Source organism: Phyllostomus hastatus, unplaced genomic scaffold (assembly GCF_019186645.2).
Source record: "Phyllostomus hastatus isolate PE091 unplaced genomic scaffold, TTU_PhHast_1.1 phas_contig_58, whole genome shotgun sequence".
NCBI lineage: Eukaryota > Metazoa > Chordata > Mammalia > Chiroptera > Phyllostomidae > Phyllostomus > Phyllostomus hastatus.
In genome coordinates this window covers 39,663,481-39,690,036 of record NW_025333916.1, presented here as the reverse complement: position 1 = coordinate 39,690,036, position 26,556 = coordinate 39,663,481, and the positions used below count along the sequence as shown (strand labels likewise).

Sequence of the window (26,556 nt, the reverse complement as noted above, 5' to 3'; positions counted from 1 at the left end):
CCCTGCTCAGTAATGTTCCCACAAGGTGCCCCTTTCAGAAACCGGCCCCTTCGGTCTGGTGGGCACATTCCAGAAGTAGGTGTGCATTCCAGTACCCAACCTTAAAATGTATTGGAGTATCTCTCATGAGAAATCGATGCACTCTCCCTTCTCCTCCTTTTCTTCCCTGGCTCTCCTGAGGGTTTGTGTTTGGGAGGCACTGTGTATTTGCTGTGGACACATGCATGAGTTTTTGAACTGCAGGACACAAGAAACAGTAGACAGGGGCCTGGGGTAGTGAGCAAAGTCGTGCTCTGAAAGCGATCAGCAACAATCCAGGACCAGACACACCCAGGTATAATGATGCTTCAAACTTATTTACAAGATCGGCTAAAGAGGAAGCAATTTTATATACCTCACATTGAAACACGGGCAGCTGAGAGAAATTATTATTTAAAATAGAGTAGGCAGCCAGTGGCCTTTATTTTATTTTTTGGCACCGTTTTACCTGAACTAACACTGCCTTCAACGTAGCTGCAAGTATGTCATAAAAGACAGATATACCAACAGCAGAAGATGATACTGATGAGGTTGCTCTAAGCTAAAATTAGAAATAAATAATTATAAAGCTCTAATGACCTTCATTTGTTATAAAACAATAAAGTGTAAAGACTTAGAGACTAGTTGCAAAGCCAATGACCTAGGTCAGCATTTCATTTTACAATAATTAATGCAGCCATCTGAAATCATTGGATCCCACTAGCATACTCGAGGCACCTCTGTGTTGCAGGGTCTGTGTTAGGGACCGGGACTTCAGAATTCAATAAGGCCGCAACCCTGCCTCACAGTTGGGGAACCGGATAGGGTTGCAGCTTTCTGTAGTGTGATATCAGAGCATTTTGTTCACAGCAGGGGAAGAAAATAATGCTAAGTAGCATTGCTCAAAGCTCCTCCGAAGCTCAGGGGCATAATTCACTTAGCATTCACTTAATGAACATGTAGTGCCTGCCTCCTGTTTCCCCAGCACAAAACTGGGCAGGATAAGTCAGACTGGGCAGCTGTGAAAAGGGAAGGTGCAGTGTCAGGCCATGGAGCTGGCTGATCTGCGGTGCAGACGTGTGAAATTGAATCACACAGCCAGCGAATAGCAGGTGATCAGGTGTGATCAGGGCTCACTGTGTGAGTGTGTGTGGCACCTCTGTGCTCTGTGGTTGGGACATATTTATTTGTTCCTGTGAAAGCCAACCTTGAGGATGCTTTCTCCGACATCCCCAAATGAAGTCAGTGACATTAGGACCTCCTAGGATTTAGCACTTAAAAAAAAACATGTATTCTGTGTCCCTATTGGTCACTGCTGCCTGTGCATGGAAACTCCAAGCCAATGGCTCTGGTCCTGCTGTTCATTAGTATTGCCTGGGGCTCCGACAAATGCCAGTGGCCAGACCTGATGCAGAACAACTTAAACAAAATCTCGGGGCCTGTGGCCCAAGCATTACTATTTTTAAAACTCTCCAAGCCGATTGAGTCATTTTGACCTTTATTTATGGAAAAGCAACTGACACAGAGCTTACCAGTAATTGTGACACTCGTGTGTACTGGTGTAAGGGGCTGACTCCTGACAGATTTCTAATCTCACCTCCCGGTCGACAGAGAGACCCAAGGCGAACAGTTTTCAGTCTCAGCAAACAGCCCTAGCTCATCCTCTGCACAAAAACCTAACGAATGCATGTGCTGATCTTGATGGAAGATCCTACAAAGTGTCCAGAATAGGAAGCTCCAGGCGAGTGTGTGTTATACTCACCTCACGCAGACCAGTCTGAGAGCCTCTAGGTTAGCCCCCTGTCCTCTGAACTCTGTTCGTGGAAGTCTCCCCAGTCACACAGTTTTCTTGGAGCTGATTGCAGGATGGTTGAAAAAACAAAACGGAAATTGTTAAAAATTCAGGGACCTCGAAATACTTCGGGGAAAGATCTGCAGACAGACCGTGAAGACCGGCGGTTGTGAGGCTGTGGAGAACATTACCTGGATTCCCGTGCATGCTGGGCCATTGAAAGTACAAAATGGACGATAGTAGCTTTGGGGAATAATACAGTGTCATAAAGAAACACATCAGGAGCTTGTGCACAGGAGCCGAAACCCGTGGAAGGACAGTAAAAGGGGAAGATAAAGAAAATCAGATTGTTCCTTGTGGTAATTTAAAGTTCAATGACTTTGAACTTCTCTTTTGGATTTCTATCTCTATATACTTGGAACAATTTAACAACCTCCAGTCTTAAGTTTAATGCATTAAAAATAAAAACCAATTTGAGGCACCGATATCATATCACATTTTTGACAGCTTGGCCGGGTTTTGGGCTGAGGGGTACAGCTTCTGGGTTGGTCTGCTGGAGGGGACCAATAGACTGAAGAGAGTTCCTTATCACCAATATTAAGGATTATCGGCCTTTCCCTAGGTTCTATGGCTATTCTTCGTTCTGTTTTTCTTCCCTCAGCTGTTTTATCTAATCCCTGGTGGTCAAAGGGTTGATGCAAAAGGGAACTGTGCTTAAACACCCAATAAAATAGAATTGGGGAAAAAAGTCTCTGGTCTACATTGAGTTAACACTTCAAGGAAAAAAAGTAGTGATCAAAGAGACAAATAATGATTTAAAAGCTACTTGCCCAGGTTGTATGTGTTTATGTAAACCACTTTCAGGCCTTTCTGAATGACAGGGGAAGTAAATGAGTAGTAAATTGATTGCAAGCTGTCTAGATAACAAGTATTACATGGGTATTTGAATAAAAGAAGTGCTACCTTAGTAATGATTTTACTAAAGAAAATGTGTCTTCATTTCCTTTCTTCTTTAGAAAGCAAAACTTTTTTTTTCAATTGAATGATGAAAAATTTCATGCAGTAAAAGATGTGGAAGGGCAGTATATTTATCCTCAAGGTAATTAATTACTCTGAATAAGTAAAACAGGTGTTGATTGATCTGTACCCTGGTCTATAACATCCAATGTTACACTGTTTTCCATGACATCTGCAAGTATGTACCACCATCACAATTCAAATTGTAAGGTCTCTTCTAGGCATTGTTGAATGTAGCAATATTAGAGTTCTTTGTTTCAGTCCTTGCATTGCACCTTTCACTCTGCATCTGTGAATGAGAGGAAGATGGAGATGGAGAAGTAACCAGAGCTCCTTTTCCTGCACCTCCAGGGGCTCCCAAGCTATGACTCAGAAAACTGCTTGAATCAAGAGCCTTGGGAGGGTTCCCATTCTGCCCTGTTCCCTAAGCTTCTCCTAGGACTCTCAGCTCCATTCGAAGCTTCTGTGTCCCCAGGCACACCGTATGCAGAGGTGTCTGACTCAGATGGCTTTCTTGGTGCCTCTTACATACTCCTCGTCATCCTCTGGTATCTGCCAATCCCACCAAGCATTGACAAGTTACTGGCAAGATCACGTTTCTGTCATACATCAGCATTCTCAGACCTGGGTTTTACAAAGGATCTGAAAACTTTTGGATTGTGTCCTTGTAAAAATTTCTTCCTTCGTATATAGTTTTATTGTTACATTCATGTTCTTGACATTTCCAGAGATGTAAGTACTTACATGGTCCCATAGTGATATAAACATCATGGAATCTGAACTGCAGAGCAAGACATATCTCCAAAAGCATGTATAAGACAGTGATACTGAGTAATCCATTGATATCTTGCCAAGAAAACCAAACCTAGGGTTGTGTCCCATTTATATCTAGTTGTCTCCTTTGGTCTTAGAACCTATCAAATACTAAGTATTAGCTGATATTCTGATGTAAAGTACCTTCCTCACCTTTAATGGCATATGCCATATTATTATTGGGTTGGCCAAAAAGTTTGTTTGATTTTTTTTCTGTAAGATGGTTCTAGGAGTACATAGTTGACTTTATCTTCATTTGAAACAATTTTGTTAGATTGTATTGTGACAGCTGTCATATCAGCGTACATTTAAAAAAACATCAAAATTGGTGAATTTCTATGTAGCCATTTTGATATTGAAGATGGAAGAAAATACGCAATATTTTTGGAATATTATGCTTTATTACTTCAAGAAAGGTAAAAATGCAACTCAAACACACACACACACACACACACACACACACAAGAGATTTCTTCAGTGTATAGAGAAGGTACTGTGGCTGATTGAACATGTCAAAAGTGGTTTGTGAAGTTTCTTGCTGGAGATTTCTTACTGGATGATGCTGCGTGGTTGGGTAGACCAACTGAAGTTGATAGTGATCAAATCAGGACAATTAAGAATAATCAACATCATACCACAACAGATAGCTGACATCTCAAAATATCCAGATCAGTAACGTTACTGGTAACAATGAAAAACATGTCTTTTATTTTATGGGAAAAAAAACAAAAACCATATGGACTTTTTGTCCAGCCCAATACTTATTCATGACCAAAGAAGCCAAACTTTTGACTAAGCAATTTCCTGAGCCACTACCTATAACCCCAGAGTATGTCCCATTGAGTCCTTTAAATGTCTAAATATTATCAGAAAAAGAAAAAGCTAATGGAGTTGAAAACGGTTGCCCCTGTGAAGCAGGAATTGTGGGTGGATCAGTGTCTGCTTTTCTATGTATACTGCCAGTGCTATTTGATATATTACTCCGATTGAAATGAACTTGGCTTGAAAAAGAAAAAAGACTGGAAGGAAATACCATGACATCCTATCAGGACATCTCAGGGAAAGGGGAGTGGATTGTTGGCTATTTTTATTTTCTTTCTTATGCTTTCTAAATTCATAAGATTATCCACAATGCATTTATATCATTTCTATGATGAAAGATAGCCTATATGCTTTTCATGTATTAACTTGATACTGGAAGGCTTAATGGAGTATCAGTTTGGCAGGATGCATTTTGGATATGCTCTGAATTAAGAAATGTCTTTTCTGGGGCAAAGCAGAGGACATAACAGTGAAAGCGTAAACACATGCTGGAGGCTTTGGGCAGGTGGGGACTGGGCATTTGTGACAGAGAAGGAAGCTCAACACGATGTGGGGGAGTCAAACCAGGAGGGAGAATGCTGCTTGGCACCTGGTCCTGTGAACAAAAGTGTAGACCCTTTTGGAAGCCTGTTGGTTGAAAAGAGAGCCAGGATGAGCTGGAACCAGGTAGGCAAAGAAGAGACAGTTTCTGGATCATTCGACATTTTGAGCATGACATTTTCATTTAAATAAAAGCTTCTGGCCAAAGCAGGTTTGCCAAGAGACCATTTATTCCGCATTTGGGAAGGAAAGCAGGCTCTCCCATGTCAGTCTGTCTGGGGGGAGCAGGAGGCGGGCCTCAATTCACACTTGTCTCTGTTAACCTTGATGATGGCGCAGAGCTCCATGATTGCTTCTGACAGATTGCAGGAATGTTTTGCAAATTCAAATGCTTGGAACTTGGAAACATCAGGAAGTGAAGAATCACTCTGCCTTCCCCACTTAATAAAAGCATGCTGTCTTTGCAGGATGGATGGTCACAATATCACTTTGTAGCCTCATCTTCAACCATCGAGAGGGATCGGCAAAGACCTTACTCCTCCTCCCGCACGCCCTCCATCTCCCCTGTGCGCGTGTCTCCCAACAACCGCTCAGGTAAGAGATGCCCAGAGTCAGCCAGGCCTGATTTCCCTCTGTCCTAGCCCTTTAGCTGACCCCCACAGAGAGGAGAGCCTTCCCCATTCCGCCGACATTTGCTGGAAATATCAAATGACTCTCTTTTCTTTTTATTGCCATGGCAACTTTGTGTTACACACACACTCAGAACAAATCTCTAACAGATTTCTAAAAATCTCTCACAGGTGTCATGGACATGAAATGCAGATCACAGACCTACATTCAGTGAGGAACAAAGATAAAAACTGTCAAGTGTTTTCAAGTCAGGGTTTTCCATGGATATTTTTCCAACCAAAAATAGTTTGAGTTTCATTTTATCAATTATAAGTGGGATAACAGAATAGGGGAGAGAGGACATGCTGTTTCTTCATTTGGAATGATACACATTTGAACTACATCCTTAAGGATTTCGTTACTGATCAGATGTTTATTATTACCTTTAAGCCAGCAGATAAATGATGGATAAATTCATATCATAACCAAGCATAACCTTTAAGCCATGTTTTTCTAAATTTGTCACCTTCTCATTGCTTTTGAACTAACATTTTTTATTTACTTGTAGAGATATTTTACTTTTATACCCTTTTTCAATCATGTCATACAATGCCAAAGATTAGAGAAAAATTGAAGAAACATGAGCACACTGTTTGGTGTATATGTGACATAGGATTTACTGTGGTTTTACTCAAAGTATAAGTTTTTAAAACTTGTCTTTTGATTTCTGCATTGTGGTTTCCATTGTGAGAAGGATGGATAAATAACTGTATGTGCATATGCGTGCCCATGCACATGCACTCACATGCACGCACACATATGTGCAAACATTCACACCTGTATAGGCTCTTATTAAAGAAATTTTCTCCATACTCTTTGCTGCCCTCTCACTGCTGAGGAAATAATAATATCAGGAGCCACTACTCACAGGGCAGGATAGAGAACATGCCCCAGCAGAAGTCCCTCTCTGCTTGAGAACGCTTGTCATAAAACTCTGCACAGTACTGCACTGTCAGGATAATGAGGAAAATCAGAAATGAATGGGGAATACTTGATGGAAATAAATGACCCCCTCCCAGCCCCTTGAAAGCTTATGTTCTTTAGTGTAGTCTTACTGCTCCTAACATTTAGTCCTACAGTAGATGAGTCAGGACCCTCACCCACGTGACTGGAGAAACTTCCACCTGTCTCAGAAGCACAGCAAATGATTTCCATACTCCTTAAACAAATGAAATGCAACGAGTCTGGCAAGCACAAGGATGGTGTCTTTTTAAAAGCTTTAATTGCTAAGAACCAATCAGCATTAGGAAGATGAAATGCTCGAATAGATTGGAAGGTGCCAGAAGGAGCAGCGGCACCCTATCAGGATGTCAGCATCCCAGCCATTCAGCTAAGGCTTTGCCTGCTGTTCCCTAGGCCAGACACATCAAAGACACCTAATAAACACTTGTGTACATGATATGATTTTTCCCAAAGTATCACCCAGGTTTACCAGAGACCACTGTGTGTGAGGTCTCAGGAGATAATTACACACTTGATGTGGTTTAATAAACCCCACCATCTGTGCAATGTTAGATTCTAATTGTGAAAGCTTTGGTCAACAGGCTCCAAAATATTGTCTCTTTGTGATTGCCTGGCAGTGACTAATAAATGGCCAGCCTTCATGCAGAAAGACCTAAAAGCAAAGGAGCAAGGACAGGCAAGGGACTCTCCTGGGAAAGGAGGATGGAGACCAGAAGGAGGGGCAGCAGGTGGAGGAGGTTCTGGGAACACTCGGGGACTGGACAGAGTCTGGCTGAGTTATGTGGAGCAAACGTGGTTTCCTTCCCTGTCTTCCCACTGGATTTACTTTCAGAGATTCTGGTCCAGCTGGTTTGGGGTGGAACTCAAGCATCTGTATTTTTCAAAATATTCCAAGCAATTACTCCTGATGGGCAGCCCAGGACTGGAAACCTCTGAGAGTTTCAAGAGCTGAGCAATAAGCCTTGATTCTATTGTGATCAGTTTGAGAAGTGAGTGGCGGCTTTTCAGGAGACAGGAAACGATGAAAAGGCCCCTCTGTTTACCTCCTAACATTTGGCTGTGATGTCTTCTGAGTACCAGCCTCTTATTCTGGTTTATTTGCACATCCATTCCCTCACCTGGCTGAGGGTTCCTCTGGTTTAGAAAGTGTGATGCAACTCATGTTTCTGTCTCCCCGTGACTAGAGTAGGGATTTTCACATCAGAGATACTGAATTTGATGAAATGAAACAATTGTTCAGAGAGTGAAAAGAGGGGTACATTCAGGGACCAAGGTTACCCAGTGGGCTGGAGCTGAGGGATTCTGCAGAGAGTGTGAATGATAAGCTTTAGGGAAAACTGAGGCTTGACTGGGGAGGATCAAGGACACTAGCCAAGGAAAAAGGGCTTTATCCTAAAAATCAAAGTTCTCCAGAGTTCCCCTGGCCTTAATAATCACTAAGTCTGGTTGTTAAATATGGACTCCTAAGCCTATTTCCTGAAAATTCAGACCCCCAAAATCTGGGGCTGAGTCCTAGAATCCTTAAGATCTCAGGTGAGTCTCAAGGTTAGACAAGTTTCTGAAGCATGGCCCCAGGCACAGGAAGCTGGGCAAGGCTCTGAGGCAGAACAGTATTTTTCTGAGCTCATATGGAGTTAGATTGTGGGGGAGCTTTGCCCACAGAGCACCCCATCCTCCACGGATGAGAATAAGTCTACCAAGACATGATCTGCTTTGGGAGGAAAGGTGGCGGATCTCTCACAGGAGAAGGACCAAGAGCCTTTTCTCAATGGCTTTTATTGGGTTCCTTTACACAGGAATTCAGGTAACGCTCATTATTCATTGCCAGGAAGTAAGGATCAAATAACAAGGAACTCTGAGGGCCTATTTTGAGTCAGGGTCAGATAGCTAAAGAGCTGTAAAAAACTTTAAGAAACAAACCTACTTCTTCCTTGGACCCTTATCATTTAATTGAGAGCATTCTAAACAAAGCAGGTTTCACAGGATTTTACATATTCTTTCTTAGGCCTGATTGTCCGGGGAACCCACCCTTTTCAGCACAGAGCTGCACCACCCTGTCATTGTTTCAGGCTTAGGTGGAGCAAGGGAACTAAGGCAGCCAAGAGATTAGGAGATTTCCTCACAGACAATGAGGACTCAGGTTCTGTCAAAGCCGAGGGGCAAGGGTCCATCACCCCCTTTTGCTGTAGCCCCCAAAGTCCTTCCTTGGGGACCTCCCACATGATTGTGCCTGTTTTAGGTCGTTCCCCCCTTGGGGAATGTTACCTATCATTGGCTAACCGACCAAGCATTGGGGCCAGGCAAGGTGAAGTAAAAGGAGCAGAAGTGGTACTCCTGCCAGGGAGATAAACTTTTGTCTCCTTGGTGGCTTATGGTGCAAGGTCGTTCCCTCAGCCTTAACTTTGACCGAGGGTTACAGCTTATGATACCAGACAGGGCGGTTCCCAACATTAGATGCAATTGAGTAAGCTCCAGATATGAGTGGCATCTCAAGGAGCAGGGAGAACGATGTGAGGACAACCACAGGGTGGGGTGCACAGCACACACAGGCATACTGTGCACCCTGCACCACATCTCTGCATCGACAGGGCTGTTTAGTTCCTCCCAGTCCATCCCATCTTTCAAGAAAACTAAACCTCTTCTCATTTAGTCCTTTACCTCCAAGTTCATCCTTTTCTATGTTTTGGGGCCAGTTTGTTAAAGAATCATGGAATTCCCAGGGGACTCCCCTAATCACAGTCCACCACTGTAGAAATGGAGACACAAAGGGATGACGGGGCTCACTCTCTGGAGTCCACCAAGTGTCGAAGGGCTGGCCGAGGTGCACAGTGTGGGTGACCGATTGTGGGGAGCACTCATCAAAAGAGCTGGAGCAAGATGCTGCCCCATCAGGAAGAAGGAGCTGTCCCCACGCCCTGCCCCCAGCCCACCCCAGCAGGTGGATCTTTGCAGGCTGGAGTATTTTGGCTCCATAAATCACCCTGTGTGGAGAGTTGCTTCCTTTGGCTTCCTTTAGGGGAGTCTCTGGGTGACTTTGTATTTAAGTACAATTTATTTTACTTTACATACTTATTTTAATCAGAGATTCTTCAATATAAGCAATAGCTCCTCTGAAACACATCTAATTTAAAAAGGGAAGAAAGTAAAAGGAAGGAAGAGAGAGAGAGAGAGAGAGAGAGAATGATAAGAAAGAGAAGTAAACCAAAACCATTCTCATTCTTAAAACTGTCCCATACACCTAGGGCAGGTCATGTTCCCACCAGAATGTCTCTCTAAAAATGATGGCCCCAGGATAGAGTTCTTAATTACTTACCTTCAGCATCATGTGTCCCCTTAACTACAAAACACCAAATGACACAGGGGAAGGAAATGAGTAAAGACAAGGAAATCAGCAGGTCCATGCACATATATTGACATATGTTGAGCCAGGTGTATTTATGACTTTAACTGTTCGTGTGGAGTGCTGTCCATGCTGTGAAATGAGACTCAGAAAGTCAACCTTTCGATTTCTCTATGCAGCAAGTGCCCCAGCTTCACCTCGGGAAATGATCAGCCTCAAAGAAAGGAAAACAGACTATGAGTCCACTGGCAGCAACGCCACTTACCACGGAACGAAAGGAGAACACACCTCCAGGAAAGACACCATGACAGGTGAGCTCTGCTTTGCGTGTTCCCCCCTCGGAGCTGGTGACTTGATCTGGGACAGGGAAGAAGACTGGGACATCAGGCGTCAAGCCGTGCTTGACAGCTCAGCAGGGCTTAGCAGCGAGCAGGTCACTTGAGAGCTTGACAGTAAAGACCCCCAGGGATTGGAGATGAGGAGATTAAGCCAGAGGTGCAAAAATGTAGCATCTTATTCCTGAAAATAGCTAGGAGAATATGTCCTCTGCACATGTTATCTTCAGTCCTTTTTTACCTTCCCCTTTCCTCTCACTTGCCTAGCTCATAATATTCTCTCAAATTAGAGAGAGAAGTCACTGTAGGTTTCTTCTTAGTTGGCATATCAAGCTTTGCCCACTAGCAATGAAGGGTGGAGCAAAAGGATAAAAAGTGCAAGAAAGGGGAAGGAGAGAGGAGGGAAAGGGAAGGAGGGGAGGGGAGGGGAGGGGAGGGAGGGGAGGGGGAGGGAGGGGAGGGGAGGGGAGGGGAGGAATAGGGAAAACAGCAAAGGGAGAGAATTTAAGGGAAACCCACTTCTGTTGAGACATTTTCTCCTTTTACCTTGAAACTGAACTCCCAAGAAGATTCATTAGAACCAATGACCATGGTTTCCCTGAGGAGGAATTGATCTTTCATGCTCCTCATCCTTCACTACCCCAATCATACCCATTGTCTCTCCTTTCTCATCAGCTGGTACTCCGTGGAGGCCAAATTGGTGCCCGTTACCACCCCTGCAGTGTGCCCTGCCCAGGGCATTTAATAACCAGACTTGACCTTAACTCTCCTTTTATTCTGTGCAGCTCTCCTCGGGGCAAGGTTTGCCTTTCACATTCCTCATCCCCTCCAGGCTCTCCACATACTATGTTCTACCCTCGTTTGCCCCTCCTCCAAGGCCCTGGGGGTATGGATGCGGAGGAGGCTATGCCTTGGGAACAGAGCTGCCAGAGTCATCAGGATCTCTAGCTAAGGACTCATACCCTTTCTTACCACATAGACAGAGATGGGTCCCTCCTGAAAACTGGCCATGACGAACAGGGCTTTAACAAAACAGGGCCAGATTGGGCCAGTCGTTAAACTGGGGTGTGAAGAGCATGGCTCTAAACACACACTGAGACCCTCTTATCAGAAAAATCTTAAAAGTATGGGGTGCATTTCTCTAATATTTAGGTGCAGACCTGCAGGGAAGCAGGATAGATGAGGTGGATGACTTATGAAGATTTCTCCCAGACCAGAATAGCTAAGAAAATGTTTCTGGTGGTAAATGTTCTTACCCCAGAGGTGGTGTTTCCCCAGGTAACTGCACGGCTGCACAGAGAGAGGCATAGTCAATAGACGCTCATGATCCCCGCCGCTAGGTGGGCACTCTGTCTCCAGGTACAGACCCTGTAAGCAAATGTCTCAGCCTCACTCCTGAACTGTCGCCTGGATGGGAGGACTGAGCTTGTTACATATGATGTACCTTATCATGCTCATTCACTGGCTTTTTCCCCATCAATATCACCCCAGCTGTGGATAAGCATGAACAAGGAAAGTTGTGAATGTAGATGCTGAGTCCCTAGAGTCACCACATTCAGCAGAGAATCCAATTTGCCCAGATAGCTCCAGAGCAAGAGGGACACCAAACTCACCTGACCCATTCATTTTGCAACTATTATTGCCTGAGGTAGCCACCTCACAGGCAGTCTGGAATGATAAATTGAGATGGTATAATTATAAGAAACAATTGTGAAATTGACTGCATTATCTAACTTTTCTCTTGAACTTTCTTGCCCAGTGGAATCATTCAAAAGGCTTTTAAATGTGAGTGTTTATGTTAAGATAATTCCAGTGGTAGATAATTGTGCCCTGCACACATAATAAACTAAAAATAAAATCTAATATGTTTCTGATGTGCAGTCTCCCTAGAAAATAGCGGGGATCTTGACAACTCTAGTATTGAGAGATATATGTAAATTTTCAAACTTATATAGAGGCTTAAATAGCTTTGGTCTACTTCATTTAAAAATGCAATTCAATAATACACTATCAATCATGTAGCAAGCCTAGAAGGACACCAATATCTTTATTGAACAACATGTTTATACAGGAAGGTTCCCTTAAAGCCAACTAGTACTGTGTAAGAGGTAGTTGTTATAATCATATTGATGATGGTGACGGTGGTGGTGGCGGTGGTGCTGCTGCTGCCATTGATGGAGGAGGTAGCAGTGATGGCGGTGTGAATGAGGGAGTATCAACAATGAGGTGAACAGAGATCATGGTATTGTGGTAAGACAGGTGGTGGCATTCACCACGTTCTACAGTGGTTTGAATAAGTCCTCACCAACGCCGGGTGGGAACCAGCCAACCATGGAGGAATGGAAAGGATGAATTGCCAACCTCCACTCTGCCATACTTCCCCAAGTGCCCATCATTCCAGCGTTGACTTGCAGATCAGATTTCTCATGGCCTCCTCATCAAGAGCACTACTTTTTCTCATTCACCGGTAAATCCAGAGGACACAGAGTTCAGCATGTTGAAAAATCTGAAAAATGGCCACTTCCTTCTTTCTAAGGCGTCAGTGGATGAGGATGTCCTACCATTTTCCCCAAAGCAAACATTCTCTCTGCTGCGGGAAAACCATGGGAGGCTTCACCTTCAAAATCCAATGATGAGAAAGCTTAAAGTGAAAGCAGTTCCTTACCTGGGTTATAGTCTCATCGATGACGTCTTAGAAATATAGATCCATTTAGGTTTTTCATTCCAGGCTTCCCTGCACCCACCTTTTCTGGATTCATTTTCTCACTTAGATGGAGTCCCTTGAAGTGTCTCTCTCCTTAGTGCTGCTTTGCCACAGAGGAGCCTTCAGAAAGCCAAAGTCAGCTGCTCATTCAGGCGTGTGGGACTGTTATGGCTTTTTCCTGCGGTCATAATCCCCTGGGAACATTATGTGTTGAGAAGCACGCATCACAGGAGGGCTGTGTGATCCCAGCAGCTACACAGGCTGACTTTAAAAATTCACTGGGGGATTTCACCCTCCGCTCTAAGCTTCCCAAATGCCTTTACATCAAATGGTCTAGTCTGTTTTTGCCAGTGTCTCTCATGCCTTTGAAAGCCATTCTAATCTTTAATATGCTGATTTGGTTGGAAACAGGGGCCTATAAAGAATGGAAAGACACTTTCCTGTGAGTCTACTCTGAGCTCCGCTTACAGAGGCAGAAGCATTCGTGAAGATGTCTATTTCACAATTTTGCAAAGGACACAAGTTCAGTCTCAGCTGCACAGTCTCCTCTAAACAGGTGAAATGGACAGAGAGCAGGAGGAGAGAGCTTCAGGAGAGACAGCTTAGCTCAGAAGCCACAAACACAACAGGGAGGGAGGCCGGGGCTCTGATAGTGCACGGTCTACCAAATAAAATTGTATTTTATTCCAACAGAAAATTTTTTCACCTTATTCTTGAAGTGACATTTTCCTTCAGCAAATTGTAGTTCTGAAGGCAAGTTTTCTTAGGTTTACTCATATTCATTGATTCATTCATTCAGCAAATAAAGCATCCATTCTGTGAGCATCCATCAAGACCAGGCACTGTCCCAGATGCTGGGTTTACCTACAAAGGTGTCAGGACAGACCAATCTCTGTCCTCACAGAGCTTCTGCTCTCATACATGAAAGTAGATACACAAGATAAACAGTAGAACAAGCTCACCAAGAAGGTAATAACACATAGTGTTGAGCGTAATAGGGAAAATAAACAAAGTAATGAAATAGAAGGTGTCTAGTGCACAGGGTTACTTTATCTGCCAAGGTCAAGGGGGCGACATTTGAGCCAAAACCTACCCATCAGCAAGGAGAGGCAGTCCAGAGTCTGGGGGAACCAAGTTCCAGGGAGCAAGTTCAGCCAGGAAGTACAACATCCCTGAAGCAAAATAAACTTGGCAGGCTCAAGCTGGGAAAGCAGGCCAGCATACCTGGGGCTCCCCAAGCAAGGGAAGATGAGTGAGAGATACTGCAGAAAGTTCGGCTGAGGCCAGATCATCCAGAGCCTCGTAGGCCATAATAGGGAGCTTGGCTTTGTATCATAATCCAATTTGTCTAACAAGATGCCTGCTTGGCTATTGGGAAAAGGATGGACAGGGAAGCAGGGTTGGGCAGAGCAGAAGCTGGGCCTCCAAGGAGGCGTCCAGAGCATTGGTCCTGAGACGGGATGGTGGTTTTCACAGTGATACAGACAGAAGTGATGTGTATTCAGCCAGAGTCTGTCTGGGCGGTGTTTAAAATTGAAAGTAGGCTCTCAACCCTCACTTCCCAAATAAAATTTCCCAAGAGGAGCTTTATTGCACAGCTATTATGTGCTCTTAGTAATAGCTGCAGGTGAGATGATAGGTTACACCGACTTTGTGTCTAGACTGACCTGTCTCTATTACAGAAGAGATGGTGTGTCATCCTGTTTCATTATCCCATAGATACTGGAAGCAAAAGATAAGCCCTTCTTTATTTCTGGAGTGTTTTATACCCCAATGGCTTGTACAAAAAATGTTTTCAAGATCTTTCTTTAATCACAACCTTATCGTCGCTATGAAGGGGTTGGTACCCAGGGCCCTTGCTCTGGGTACCTGTGGCATGAGCCTCATAGGTTCCAGGTAAGCACCCCACCAAGGCCTTTGGAAGCTGCCAGTAGCCAGAAGAGACATCCCTTCCTTTCAGCTAGGCTGCTCACAAGGCAGAGTGGGAGCTCCTGTGTCTGTCTCACAGGATTCCAATGCCGCAGCCTCCCAGATGCGCAAGGCGCACGCAGGCGGTGCTGCCCACCTGTCCTTCGGGCCTTTGAGCAGTGAACTGCCTGAAAGATGACCGGGCGCTTCTGTGAGCTCAAATTAGAAATTTCATTCTTGTCACTCTCCTGCTAAAAACAAAGCTGCTGATACAGATTCCTGCATGCTTCAGTGCAAGTGACAAGCTTTTATTATCTCCCAGTTTTCGCCAGAAAGGAAGGCCATAAAACTTGCAAAATGACCATCTGTTTGTCGCACCTGCCCTGACCCTGTCTGCAATCTGAACATTACTGCAGGAGGCTGACAAAATATGGGGATTTTATAGAAGAACTGTGCTTCTTCCTTACCATCTGTATGCAAAGTGAAGTGTTTGGGGCCAGAGAATTTCTTCCACTTGGAATGGTCCATGAGAAACCAGGCTGGTTAGGGCAAGAACTTGCTTTGAAAGCCATTAGTCCTCCATTAGAAATTTTGCTTTCTTTACTAATACATTTGTTCCCTTTGCTTTTAGCTCAAAATACTGGAATTTCAACTTTGTATAGGAATTCATATGGTGCGCCCACTGAAGACATCAAACATAACCAGGTAAAGGAGATACAGAATGTGTATATTTATTTTTTCCCTTCAACTTGTGTGAACTGTCCTGAAATTGTCAAAATAAGTTAACTTCTATCTAGCATGCCTGAAGAATAATAATTTTTTAAAGTCCTGTTCCCTACTGTCCTTCTCTCAGATGTCACCCCGCATCCATGTGGGTGGTGGCAGTCATTACAACAGCCTCCAATTTGAAAAGAGTCTTAAATTTTACCACAACCACACACATTATTTCGTGGTGGAAAACAAGTTTTCTACTATGATGCAAAACTAAAAGAAAGAAGGCAAGCCCCAATTACACACACCTAAGATGCTGGTTACTAGACAGATCGGCTAATTACTAGACAGAAATTAAGCAGTTCCTGTAACCTAGCCAACTCTCATTCAGAAGAAAGCATTCACTATGAGTGATAGTTATTAACCAGACAGATGTATCAACTTCAATATGAACAGCTAAATAGAATGCATTTTAAAGGGCCTTGCAACTCAAAGTCTAGTTGAAGCAGCAACACCAACGTCACCGGGAGCTTGTTAGAATTGCAGAACAGATTCTTCTCTGTCCTGAACCCCAACTTGTCCAAGGTCTCCGGTGTCAGACTCACATTTTATCAAGGTGTCTGAGTGATTTTTGTGTCTCTTCAGGTTTAAGGAGCTCTGGGATGGTAGAAACCTAAAGAACTGATCTAAGTTTGTGCCTGTGTGTTTTAGTCAGCAAACATTCATCGAAGCCCATTTGCTCTGTGGTTTCTATGGGGACTATAAAAGCCAAAAGGCTCAGCCTCAGCTCCATCACTGATGAACAACCTCATACTTTTCTGCCCCTTGCATGGCCATCATGGAAAGAATGCCATTCCTTATACCTGTTAGCTACTAATAACCATTGCCAGAATGGGCTTCTTGCTGATAGATTCCTCTCGTGCATCAGGAAAGCTGGGCTGAAAAGATAAACCCAAAACCTGTTTGCTCGATCACAGTCCCCAGATAAAAGTCAACATGGAAGGGCAATGGGTTGTTTTTGAACATTTCTCAACACCCAGCAGGCCGGCGTCTCTGAAAAGGAAAGAGAACCCCTTCCAGTGGGTAGAATGTCCTGTATAGAACCATTTGTAAGGGAAGGAGGAGGACATGAAAAGTGTCTCCTAGACCTGAAGTTATTTTTGCTCTAATCGACCATCAACAGAAGAAAGGAGACTGGTTAGAGGAGTTATCCCTTTGCCCTCAATTTCCCAGTTCATGCACTGCTGCCCCTGGAACATCTGGTGCTGTTTGCAACCCCTGGGGAATGCCCGGACCCTCCTGACACATCACTGACATCAACGCAGCCTCCCTCAATTCTAGTCATTGCTAAAAGCAAAGAGGCCAATGAATAAGTAAGTCTGGGAGTGAACTATAGAGCAGAGATCACCAGGGGTGGCTCCAACTATTCACATGTCAACACGCCTGCCCAAACAGAGGGGAAAATAGCAACAGAAGGTATTGGAAATGCCAGCTCTGTTTATGGAAATCCACCCTTTTTCTTTGAACAAATATTAGGAACTGTGAGTGAACTGTCCCCAGCTTTTAAAGATACTTATAGGATATGATAGGACCCTGATTTGCATCCAAGAGTAGAAGATTAGTGCTTAGTTTCGGTAGCTCAAGAGAAGCTTGTCACCAGAGTCAGCCTATTCTATCCCTGCCCTTCTCTCATGGAATTCTGCTGTTACTGGCAATGAAGAAACACCCCAGTGTGGCCCTGAGGTCCTTGCCATCTTACAGTGTGGCAGCTGGAGGTTCCAAGGGACTGCTTGCAATCTAGATATAGAGGACTGTGCAGAATGGTGGTAAAACCACATTCTTTTCATCTAAGCATCTTTAGAGCATTTAAGCAAATTAGAATTAACGTGCGAAGATGGAATCTTCCCAGCAAGAGAGAGCACAGCCTACTGTAGTCCTTTCCCCAAGGGCCCCAGGATGAATTTGACTCGGCCTCAGTGTAAATGTCAAGGCCACGGGGGTCTCAGACAAATGCTGCTGAAACCCTCAGGCATGGATGCTAAGGTCTGCACCACTTGTCAGCACTGGGGAGATGTCAGCAGGCCACCGGCAGAGCTGAGTCCTGTGGCCGTCGTTTAGTGCTGTCATTATTCCCTGAGCAGCTCCAGCAAAGGGAAGTAGGCAATCAGATTGTTAACTCCATTCTAATTTTTAAATGTCAGCCAAAAATAGTTGTTTTTTTTTTCCCTTAAAAATGTCCAAGGGAACATGCCATGAACTTGGCAAGAAGGACTCATTTTGGACTCTTATTAGAATAAACTTTGGGTCTACCTTCAGGTCCCTCTTGGGAAGTAAGTCAAGTTTGATCATCCTAACCATTTGAAAAAGGAGACAATTTGGTTGTCTTCCAAAGGTGTGAGTCTAGACACCACCTTGTAGATATCACCCATGATTCGGATTCTCTGGCCACATGGCCATGGTCTGCCGGCCATGGAATGCTTTCATATGGGGAACTCCCCTGTGCCCAAAGTGACCTCACAGCCTCGCAGCTGGTACAAGGCCAGCTGGAACGATTTAACCAGGTTGGACATTATGGGCTCATTCAGCTTCAGTGTCAAAACTTGTCCACTGCTACGCACTCGAGTCTCCCGGGTGTCCTCGTCACCAACTAGTCCTCACGGGCTTCACTGTGATGGCTGGACAATGAATCCTCATAGAGAAGAAGCAATTCCCTGGTGGAAATTGGTTTTGGGTGGATATCTGAGGATGAGGCATCAACAGCATGGCCGAGCGAGGTGGGGGCCTAAGCAATAGCTGTGACCCCAAGCTTTCCCTGAGTTAGAGGAAAAGGGGCAGGGCTGCTGCTCAGCTGTGGCGCTCCTCAAAGGGCTCCCTGGGACACAAGTCTTATTTTCAGTGAATTCCAAGCGTAAGGACTCCTAGACAAAATAACCATTAGTGCAAAATAAGGCTGGCGATCCTTGGTTTTCATGTTTGGAGCCAGCAGGTTACAGACATCATTTTAAGAGTTAACTACTTAAACATTCCAAAAATTCTACTGAGTTTATACCAGTCCATTCCATCCTTATAAAGAAAAATAGCAACCCTGGCTGGCATAGCTCAGTGGATTGAGCGCGGGCTGCAAACCAAAGTGTCACAGGTTCGATTCCCAGTCAGGGTACATGCCTGGGTTGCAGACCATGACCCCCAGCAACCACACATTGATGTTTCTCTCTCTCTCTCTATTTCCCTCCCTTCCCTCTCTAAAAGTAAATAAATAAAATCTTTTAAAAAAATTTAAAAAGTGAAAAAAAGAAAAGTAGCACATAAAACTGTATATATGCAGACAGCAACAGAATTTTTGTTCATAAACTAGAAACAAGGGGATTTGGTATTTTCATTCAGATTATTATTCATGACAACAGAAGAGCATCTTGAGTGCCTAGCTGGTTTTCTTAGTGCCTGGCCGGTTTTCTTAGTCTCACTTCCAGGCGGGGAGGACAGAAACAGTTGTTCCCCAGAAATGAGGAAACTGACACTCCAGGTGAGTGAGGTTTCCTTCGGTCACCCAGCTAGGAAGTGGCAAAGACATGGTTCTCCCAGCCTCTGATCTCATTTTCCCTGCTCTGTACCAGTGGTTCTCTAATTTAAGCATGAGTCAGCTAGACCCAAATTATGGATGGATGGAAGGAAGGGAGGGAGGGAAGGAATTAGAAGGGAAATTGAGAGAGATCTAGAGAGAGAAGGAAGGAGACATACACACACATACATATATGTTTATGATATGAAGATTAATAAAGAAGAATTTGTTAAATGTTGAATATAGTACCCAAAGAAATAGAAATACAGTAAATTCTAGTTCCCTCCCTGTATAATGTTTCCATACCTCCCAACTCCAACCCTTCACATGCTCTGTGCTTGGGCAGCAGCGCAGTGTTGGAGCGGAGAAGCTCAACACGAGCACACAGCTCTTCTGAGAACAGAAAAGGGCACCTTAGCTTGGTCTTAGCAAGGTCTGGTTGTGCATGTTGCAGATCAGTTCCAAACGTCTTTCTCATAGCCAGGCTCTTAGCCTAACAAACGCCTACACTCTGGACTTTCACAGGCAGACAGAAGCCTCATTCATTCAACTACCCCTAACTAGAAGTGCGGGACATACTGGATGGCAGCTGTGATGAAGCTCACCCTTTCTTTGAAGAACAGGTTGATTACTAGTATAAATCAATTACCTATAAGAGGGAGTTTCATGTGCTTGAGAGGAGAATTATGTACAGGCCATTAGAAGCATTCATTTACACACAACGTGCTAATTACAAATCATTATCTATTAACTAAGACCAATTTCCGGAGGACGTTTCCATGCTGAACCTTAGTTAAATTAATGGGGAATTACTGAATTGGCTTGAAAGTGATCAAACTGTGTTTCTTTAAGAGTGTTTTATCATTCACATCAGACCTCCTCCCTGATAGTTGCACATGAGCAGAGCCTTGTGCGTGCCTGTAAGCACCAGCTGTGGGACTGACCTTGATCCCACGCCTCGGGAGGTTCTGCTCACTTCAGGGGCGTAGTCTTGGAAAGGGACCCCAGAAGGGAAGGGGAGAGCTAGACCAGCCCGACACATGCAAATGCTAATTATCAGCCCATGAACACGCTTTGTCTTACTGTCCTTACCGCCAAGCAGAGGGAACTAATTCTTGACTTCACATATCTCAGAGGCTCCTGTGGTCCCTTTAACCTTTGAAAGGTCCCCTAAAAAAAGGACAGCAACCTGCAGAGGACAAGAGTGCAAGCAGGGAGCACTGAGGTGGGCCAGGGGACATGAGGCAATTCTGAAGGCTCCTCTCCCCTAACCAAAGCCTTCATAATTTCACAGCATTCTCAAGTTGCATCAAGTCTTAACTGAATCAAGTTGGAAACATTTTGGTCCTCCAGAGTATATTATTCTAAATTTGGAGTGGGTTCTCTTTTTCTTATGTGCTTTTCTGAGTATCTTTCTAAGACTGTGGTACCTGTCCACTGAGGCAGGTGTGATGGAATGGCCCTACTACCAGGAAGCCTATTCCTCAAGAGAGGTATTGATCAGAGCTCTCTGCCCTGGCAGGAAGATGCCTTGAGTGATCATGAGACCTTGTACATCTTCACTGTCTCTTTGAGACTGCAACACCTGTCTGTACCAGAGAAAATGCAGGAAAGATGAAAATCAACTACTGTGTTCTGTACCATCTCCTGGATACCTCTGTAATTTGAAAAGCTTATCTACTAAAATGGTGCAGCTGCTGTGGCAGTTTGGAGATTCATCAAAAAGGAAAAGCAGAATCACCACAAGATCCAGCAATTCCACTTCTAATCCTTTGAAAGAAAGGACTCAGACTGATAGATACTGGTGCACCATGTTCATTGCAGCATTATACACAGTAGTCCAAAGGGGGAAAAAAGCCAGGTGTCCATCAGAGAATGAAGAGATAAGCAAGTGCAGTATTTTCATGCATGGAATATTAGCCTTACAAAAGAAGCATCATGCTCATGCTGTAACATGGATGAACTTAAGGATATTATGCTAAGTGAAAGAACCAGACACAAACAGATAAATATTATATGACTCCACTTACATGCAGGATCTGGGATGTTCAAATCCATAAAGACGGAAAGTGGAATGGTGGTCGCCATGGGTTGGAAGAGGGGAAAATGGGAGTTATGCTTAATGGGGACGGAGTTTCTGTTTGGGATGATGAAAACGTTCAATGAAAATGAACGGTGGTGATAGTTGCACAACACTGGGAAGGTACTTAATGCCACTACTTATACAGTTAAAAATGGTTAAAATGGTAAATGTCATGTTATCAATATTTTACTACAATAATTATTTTTCAAAAAAGGTGATCTAGAATGGGTAGCATGTAGATGCTGGAACAAATTTTTTTAAAGACAGGCAATCAGTAGCTGGCAATATCTAGGGACATGCCATGCTGGTGAATGCCTGGGTGGCGTGTGTTGCCTTGCCTTGAGGGAGGGTGGAGTGCCTAGACAGTGGAGGAAGTGTGATGCGGGAACGAACTGACCCAGGTGGCTCTTCTCTCCTGTGCAGGTTTCAGCACAGCCAGTCCCACAGGAGCCCAGCAGAAAAGATTACGAGACCTACCAGCCGTTTCAGAATTCCACGAGAAATTATGACGAGTCCTTCTTCGAGGACCAGGTCCACCATCGCCCTCCAGCCAGCGAGTACACCATGCACCTGGGACTCAAGTCCACCGGCAACTATGTTGACTTCTACTCAGCTGCCCGTCCCTACAGTGAACTGAACTATGAAACGAGCCACTACCCTGCCTCCCCCGACTCCTGGGTGTGAGGGGCGGGCGGCACGAGGCGCTCCGGGAACAGTGCATGTGCATGCATACCACAAGACATTGCTTTTTTTAATTTTTTTTCCCTGCAAATTTAGTTTGTTAAAGCCTGTTCCATAGGAAGGCTGTGATAACCAGTAAGGAAATATTAAGATCTATTTTAGAAAGCTAAATGAATCGAAAGTTAACTCGGACACCAGTAGAAAGCTAAAGCGATCCTAAAGATGACCTTGTGACACCTTTCTAGTTTGAGCTGTAAGGGATAACAAATGCTGTGTACTGAGTGTGGCCGGAGGCAGCGCAGGAGGCGGCCGGGGCGGTGGGGCGGTGGGGCGGAAGGTTCTAAGCACAGAGGCAGGCAGCACAGGTCGCACATGTCAGAGGGACGGCTTCTCACGCTTTGTTTACTCTCTTCATCCGTTGTGATTCTAGGCTTCCGGTTGCATTGGGGTTCCTCTGTACAGCAAGATGTTTCTTGCCTTTTGTTAATGCATTGTTGTAAAGTATTTGATGTACATTACAGATTAAAGAAGAGAAGCGCGTTGTGTATATTACACCGATGCCGCAGTGTTTCCTCATCTATGGTTCTAAATATTGCTTCAATCTCAAACTTTTGAAAGATGTATGGATTTCCAGTTTTTCTTTTTCTTATTCTCAGTATGTTTTAACAAAAAAAAATGGGGAAAAAAGGAATATTTAGCAGTATTGTTCGTTCTGATATGTGAACTTGTTTGTGGCAACTAAGCAAGGCATCCAGCAGTTTCTGACAATTAACATACATCATTCCACACTCCTTGTCAACGAAGTGCTTTTTCACTGCCTAAAATTTTAGATGTAGATATTTGAAATAGATTTTTTCATTTATACCAGTTTTCTTTATGATGATACAGTGTTAAAAGAAAATAAATTACAATTGATCTGTCATCCACATTTGCTAAGAATGTCTATTTCCAAGGACCTATCTTACAAAATACACATTCTTGCTCGTGTGTCTGTGCGTGTGTGGGTGTGTGTATGTCCACGTATGTATACAAATGACCTGTGTGAGACTTTATTTTCACAGAAGCGATTTCATTGGCTGTTCATCCTGTACAACCTTCGTTTTTGGTTTTTAGTATAAATGTACATCAGTTTGTTCCTTCCGTACTCTATCTATGCTTCTGACCATCTAGTGACTCAGGATATTAGGCCAGTTGAAGTGAAGTTATAGGATTTTCACACATTCACACCTTCTCCAATACCGACTCTTTCTACAGGTCCATTTCCTTTCCTGTTTTATGCCCTCGGAACACGACAAACCATGGCCAACTCAATAATTTCACTTTGGGGCCAATTACTTGAACTATCCACAGAAAATGTAAACTGCTCGCCTTATTCCTCCCAAACTTCTTTTGTTCATGTGGCAGGGAGCAGTAGACTATGATGGATTAGATTATTGAAACTGAACTTGAAGCGAATGTTAGAATAGTGGTTAACAGAGCTCAGAAATAAGGCTAACCATTTAAAAGAACACGGGCTGTGGGTAAATTAGCTTTGCTCTTTAGATGCAAGTGACTGAGGCCAATAGGTGCCTAGTAAATGTTAACTGTTCTTGGAAAAAAAAATAAAACATTAAATAACAAAAGAAATTGGCTGCCATCTTCCTTTAAAACTTGTTCCCCTTCACTCCACATAGCTTAGTTCAGCTCCAAGTCTAAAATCACTGTTTCCTTCTCCACATTTAAAAACAATCAAAAGAGTCTTTTGTTCATGCATATTTTTGTGAATGAAAAGCTAATTTCCAGAATACAGCTGTAGACAGAAATTTCCATATGCATTGTCCTACAAATTACCTACACGTTGGACCCTGTTGGGCTGTTTACTATAGGACTTGACAGTTCTGGATTCCCTCCCAGGAATGCTTCAGCCCCTAGACAGAGAAAGAAAGATGTAGCCTCAAACACAATGTTTCCATTTCATCCATGTCATGGAAGGAAATAGTAAAAGTTTATCCAGTAGAGACTGTGGAATAGATGTGACTGTCAATACCCCAATAGCTGGTTTAACTTTTCCAAGGGTAACAGTAGGACACACTCCCTGGTTTGAGTTGTGCAGAGGGAAGTGAATGCATGAGTTAAAAAGTCCTCCCAGCAGGAGCTTCTTATTTCCTTTGTGATTTTGAGTCTCTGCACGCCTACATTTGCAACCCTTAAAGACCAGATGTCTCTGCTGCCTGGCATCCTTTCTTTGAGAGCATTGTGCCAGGCTGGGATAACCTACTTCAGCCAGGAGCCTTCAGCATGAGGTAGAGGAGGAAGAAACAGAAGTACATAATTATTGCTTCTCCATTTCTAGAACCCTCAGGTCCACACCTCCTGAGGAACTCATTGGCGTTGGTCCCGGGTCCTGCTGAAGACAGCATCTAAGAGCATTTGCAGCACAGGAAACATTGCTACAAATGGTGCAGATGAACAGCCCCAGCTTCCAACTGCCAGGTGTCGGAGGACAGGCGCTGCATGAACTTGCCAACCACTGCTTTGCTGGTCCAGACACATTAACGAACTCCATTAGTGAAACGTCCCAACCAGATCTTCTGTCCCCTGAAGAGCTAAGATTCTGAAAGGCAGGTAGCTTCACTTACTTTCCCAAGAATTTTTAAATCTGAAAAAAAAAAAACCCTCACATTTGCTAAGAGCGTGCTCGTGGCATCGAGTGTGCTGTTAAGACCCAGGAGGGAGTGGCTGCTAAGCTATGTTATGGAATGAACACACACAGGCAAGGAAAACTGTACAGGCTCTGGCACAAATAATGCTTTTTTATTCTAAAGTCTTTTTATTACAAAATCATAAGCATGTAATCCTGTAATGTAACAATATCACACTCAAGCACACCATATGACATTCTAGGTGAAGTGTTCAATTAAAACTATAAATTATTACACCCATATTATTATCCTACCAAACACGCTTAAGTAGGCGTTACTTCTGCCGGACCCCCTGTATTTTTAAATGGTTCCATTTTGTTTGAAACTATTCCAGAGACGTCAAAAAAGGTAGAAAGGAGAAGTCCCTTTTAGGTAGAAGTACATTGGGATTAAAAGTCACTAGCCCAGTTACTAGGTTATCATAAACAATTTTATGCGATTAAGTTTGACCCTAGTAAAAGTTGAGAGAGCTGACTAGAGTCAGTGGTAAAGGAAACAGATATTTTAAAAAATAATAGGACTAGAGCAAGAAATCTTCCAATTGTTAATATGTAAACATAGTATTTAATTAAGGCTACCAGATTCAACTAATAAAAATGCAAGACATCCAGTTAAAATTAAATTTCAGTGAAACAGACAATATTTTGTTTTAAATATAAGCATGTCTGATTCAATATTTGGAACATTTTCACACTAGGAATTTTTGTACTGTTTTCTAAAATTCAAATTTAACTGGACATCCTATATTTTACCTGGCAACCCTTAATTTAATCTATATTTCTGCTATTATTTTTCTAAGGAGTAATACTTTATAGAAAAATTAAAATCAATTCAGAAATTTATTACTTGATTAATCTCAATTATTGTACGACACTTGATCATAGCCAAAAGGAAAAAAAAAGGAATCCAGTTATCATAGTTGCATACTGAAACTGAGGATAATGTTGCCATCTGGCAGTTTCTGTGAAGATCAGATCAGGTTTATGATCAGTATAATACTGGTGAATGTTTAACGACTGATTCAAAGAAAAAAATTCTTGGTTTATAGCATTTGCCAATTTCTGTGCTATTAGTGCACACACCACTTTCAAGCCTCAGATATGATGTCACTGATTCAGAGTTAGAAGTGATGCTCAGTAACAGGCCAATATTTTATTTCCAGGATACAAATAAAATAGATGCAAGTAACATCAAGAGCATAGGTAAAAGTAAAATGTAGTGAAATAATTAGGTTGTGATGGATTCTGAGTATTTATTACCTTTGGTTTCACAATAATTGATTTCATTGAAAGTTTCTATAATTCAGTATTTAATAATGGCTGCATTTAACAACGAGCTTGCAAATTCCTCAAAATTTAGCAGCCAGCTCTTGCAAGCCGATAAAGGCCAGCAGCACCACCCACTGCCCATGACTTGGTAAACTGCTGTACAAATGTGTAATTAACATTCACTCATCCCACCAACATGTATGGAAGTTATCCTGTAAGAGGCATGATACAAACACTCTCGGCAAATGGATGCAACGAGGAAAGCCGTGCTGTTCACAAGCACCAGGAGCTTTCTCAGGCGGCAGGTCCCTGGGAAGGAGGGCGTTTTCCAAGGGGTGGAGAGTAGTGCTGGCCTGTAGTCACCTGCTGAGCCTCAGATTCCAGAAACGCCCAGAGCAGGGGAAGGCAGCCATACAAATGACCTGTACTGCATATTTCATTTTACAAAAATGAAGAAATAGAATGTTGTTTGCAACCTTGGCTGTGCTGAGGCAGTGGTTCCTGTGTTCCAGCGATAATGTTATACAGTTTGCTTCTGGCTGTTGCAGGTACAACCCTGATGTATTAATTTCCTATGGCTGCTACAACAAATTACCACCAACTAATGGCCTACAAAAAAAACCCCCAAAATTTAGTAGCTCTGAAGGTAGAA

General features: G+C 43.4%; 1 protein-coding gene across 3 annotated transcripts in view; it reads left to right on the top strand.

Moving 5' to 3' along the window:
- Nucleotides 1–22,877, top strand: part of CTNND2 (catenin delta 2) — an 830,908-nt gene extending 808,031 nt beyond the window's left edge. For all 3 annotated transcript variants that reach the window (XM_045848256.1, XM_045848255.1, XM_045848257.1), the window contains 4 exons: nucleotides 5,470–5,596; nucleotides 10,154–10,285; nucleotides 15,553–15,626; nucleotides 21,698–22,877. In XM_045848256.1, the coding sequence (XP_045704212.1) occupies nucleotides 5,470–5,596; nucleotides 10,154–10,285; nucleotides 15,553–15,626; nucleotides 21,698–21,958 (594 nt within the window). In that variant the 3' untranslated portion in view covers nucleotides 21,959–22,877. The remainder of the gene's footprint in view (nucleotides 1–5,469; nucleotides 5,597–10,153; nucleotides 10,286–15,552; nucleotides 15,627–21,697) is intronic.
- The last annotated feature ends 3,679 nt before the right edge of the window (nucleotides 22,878–26,556 follow it).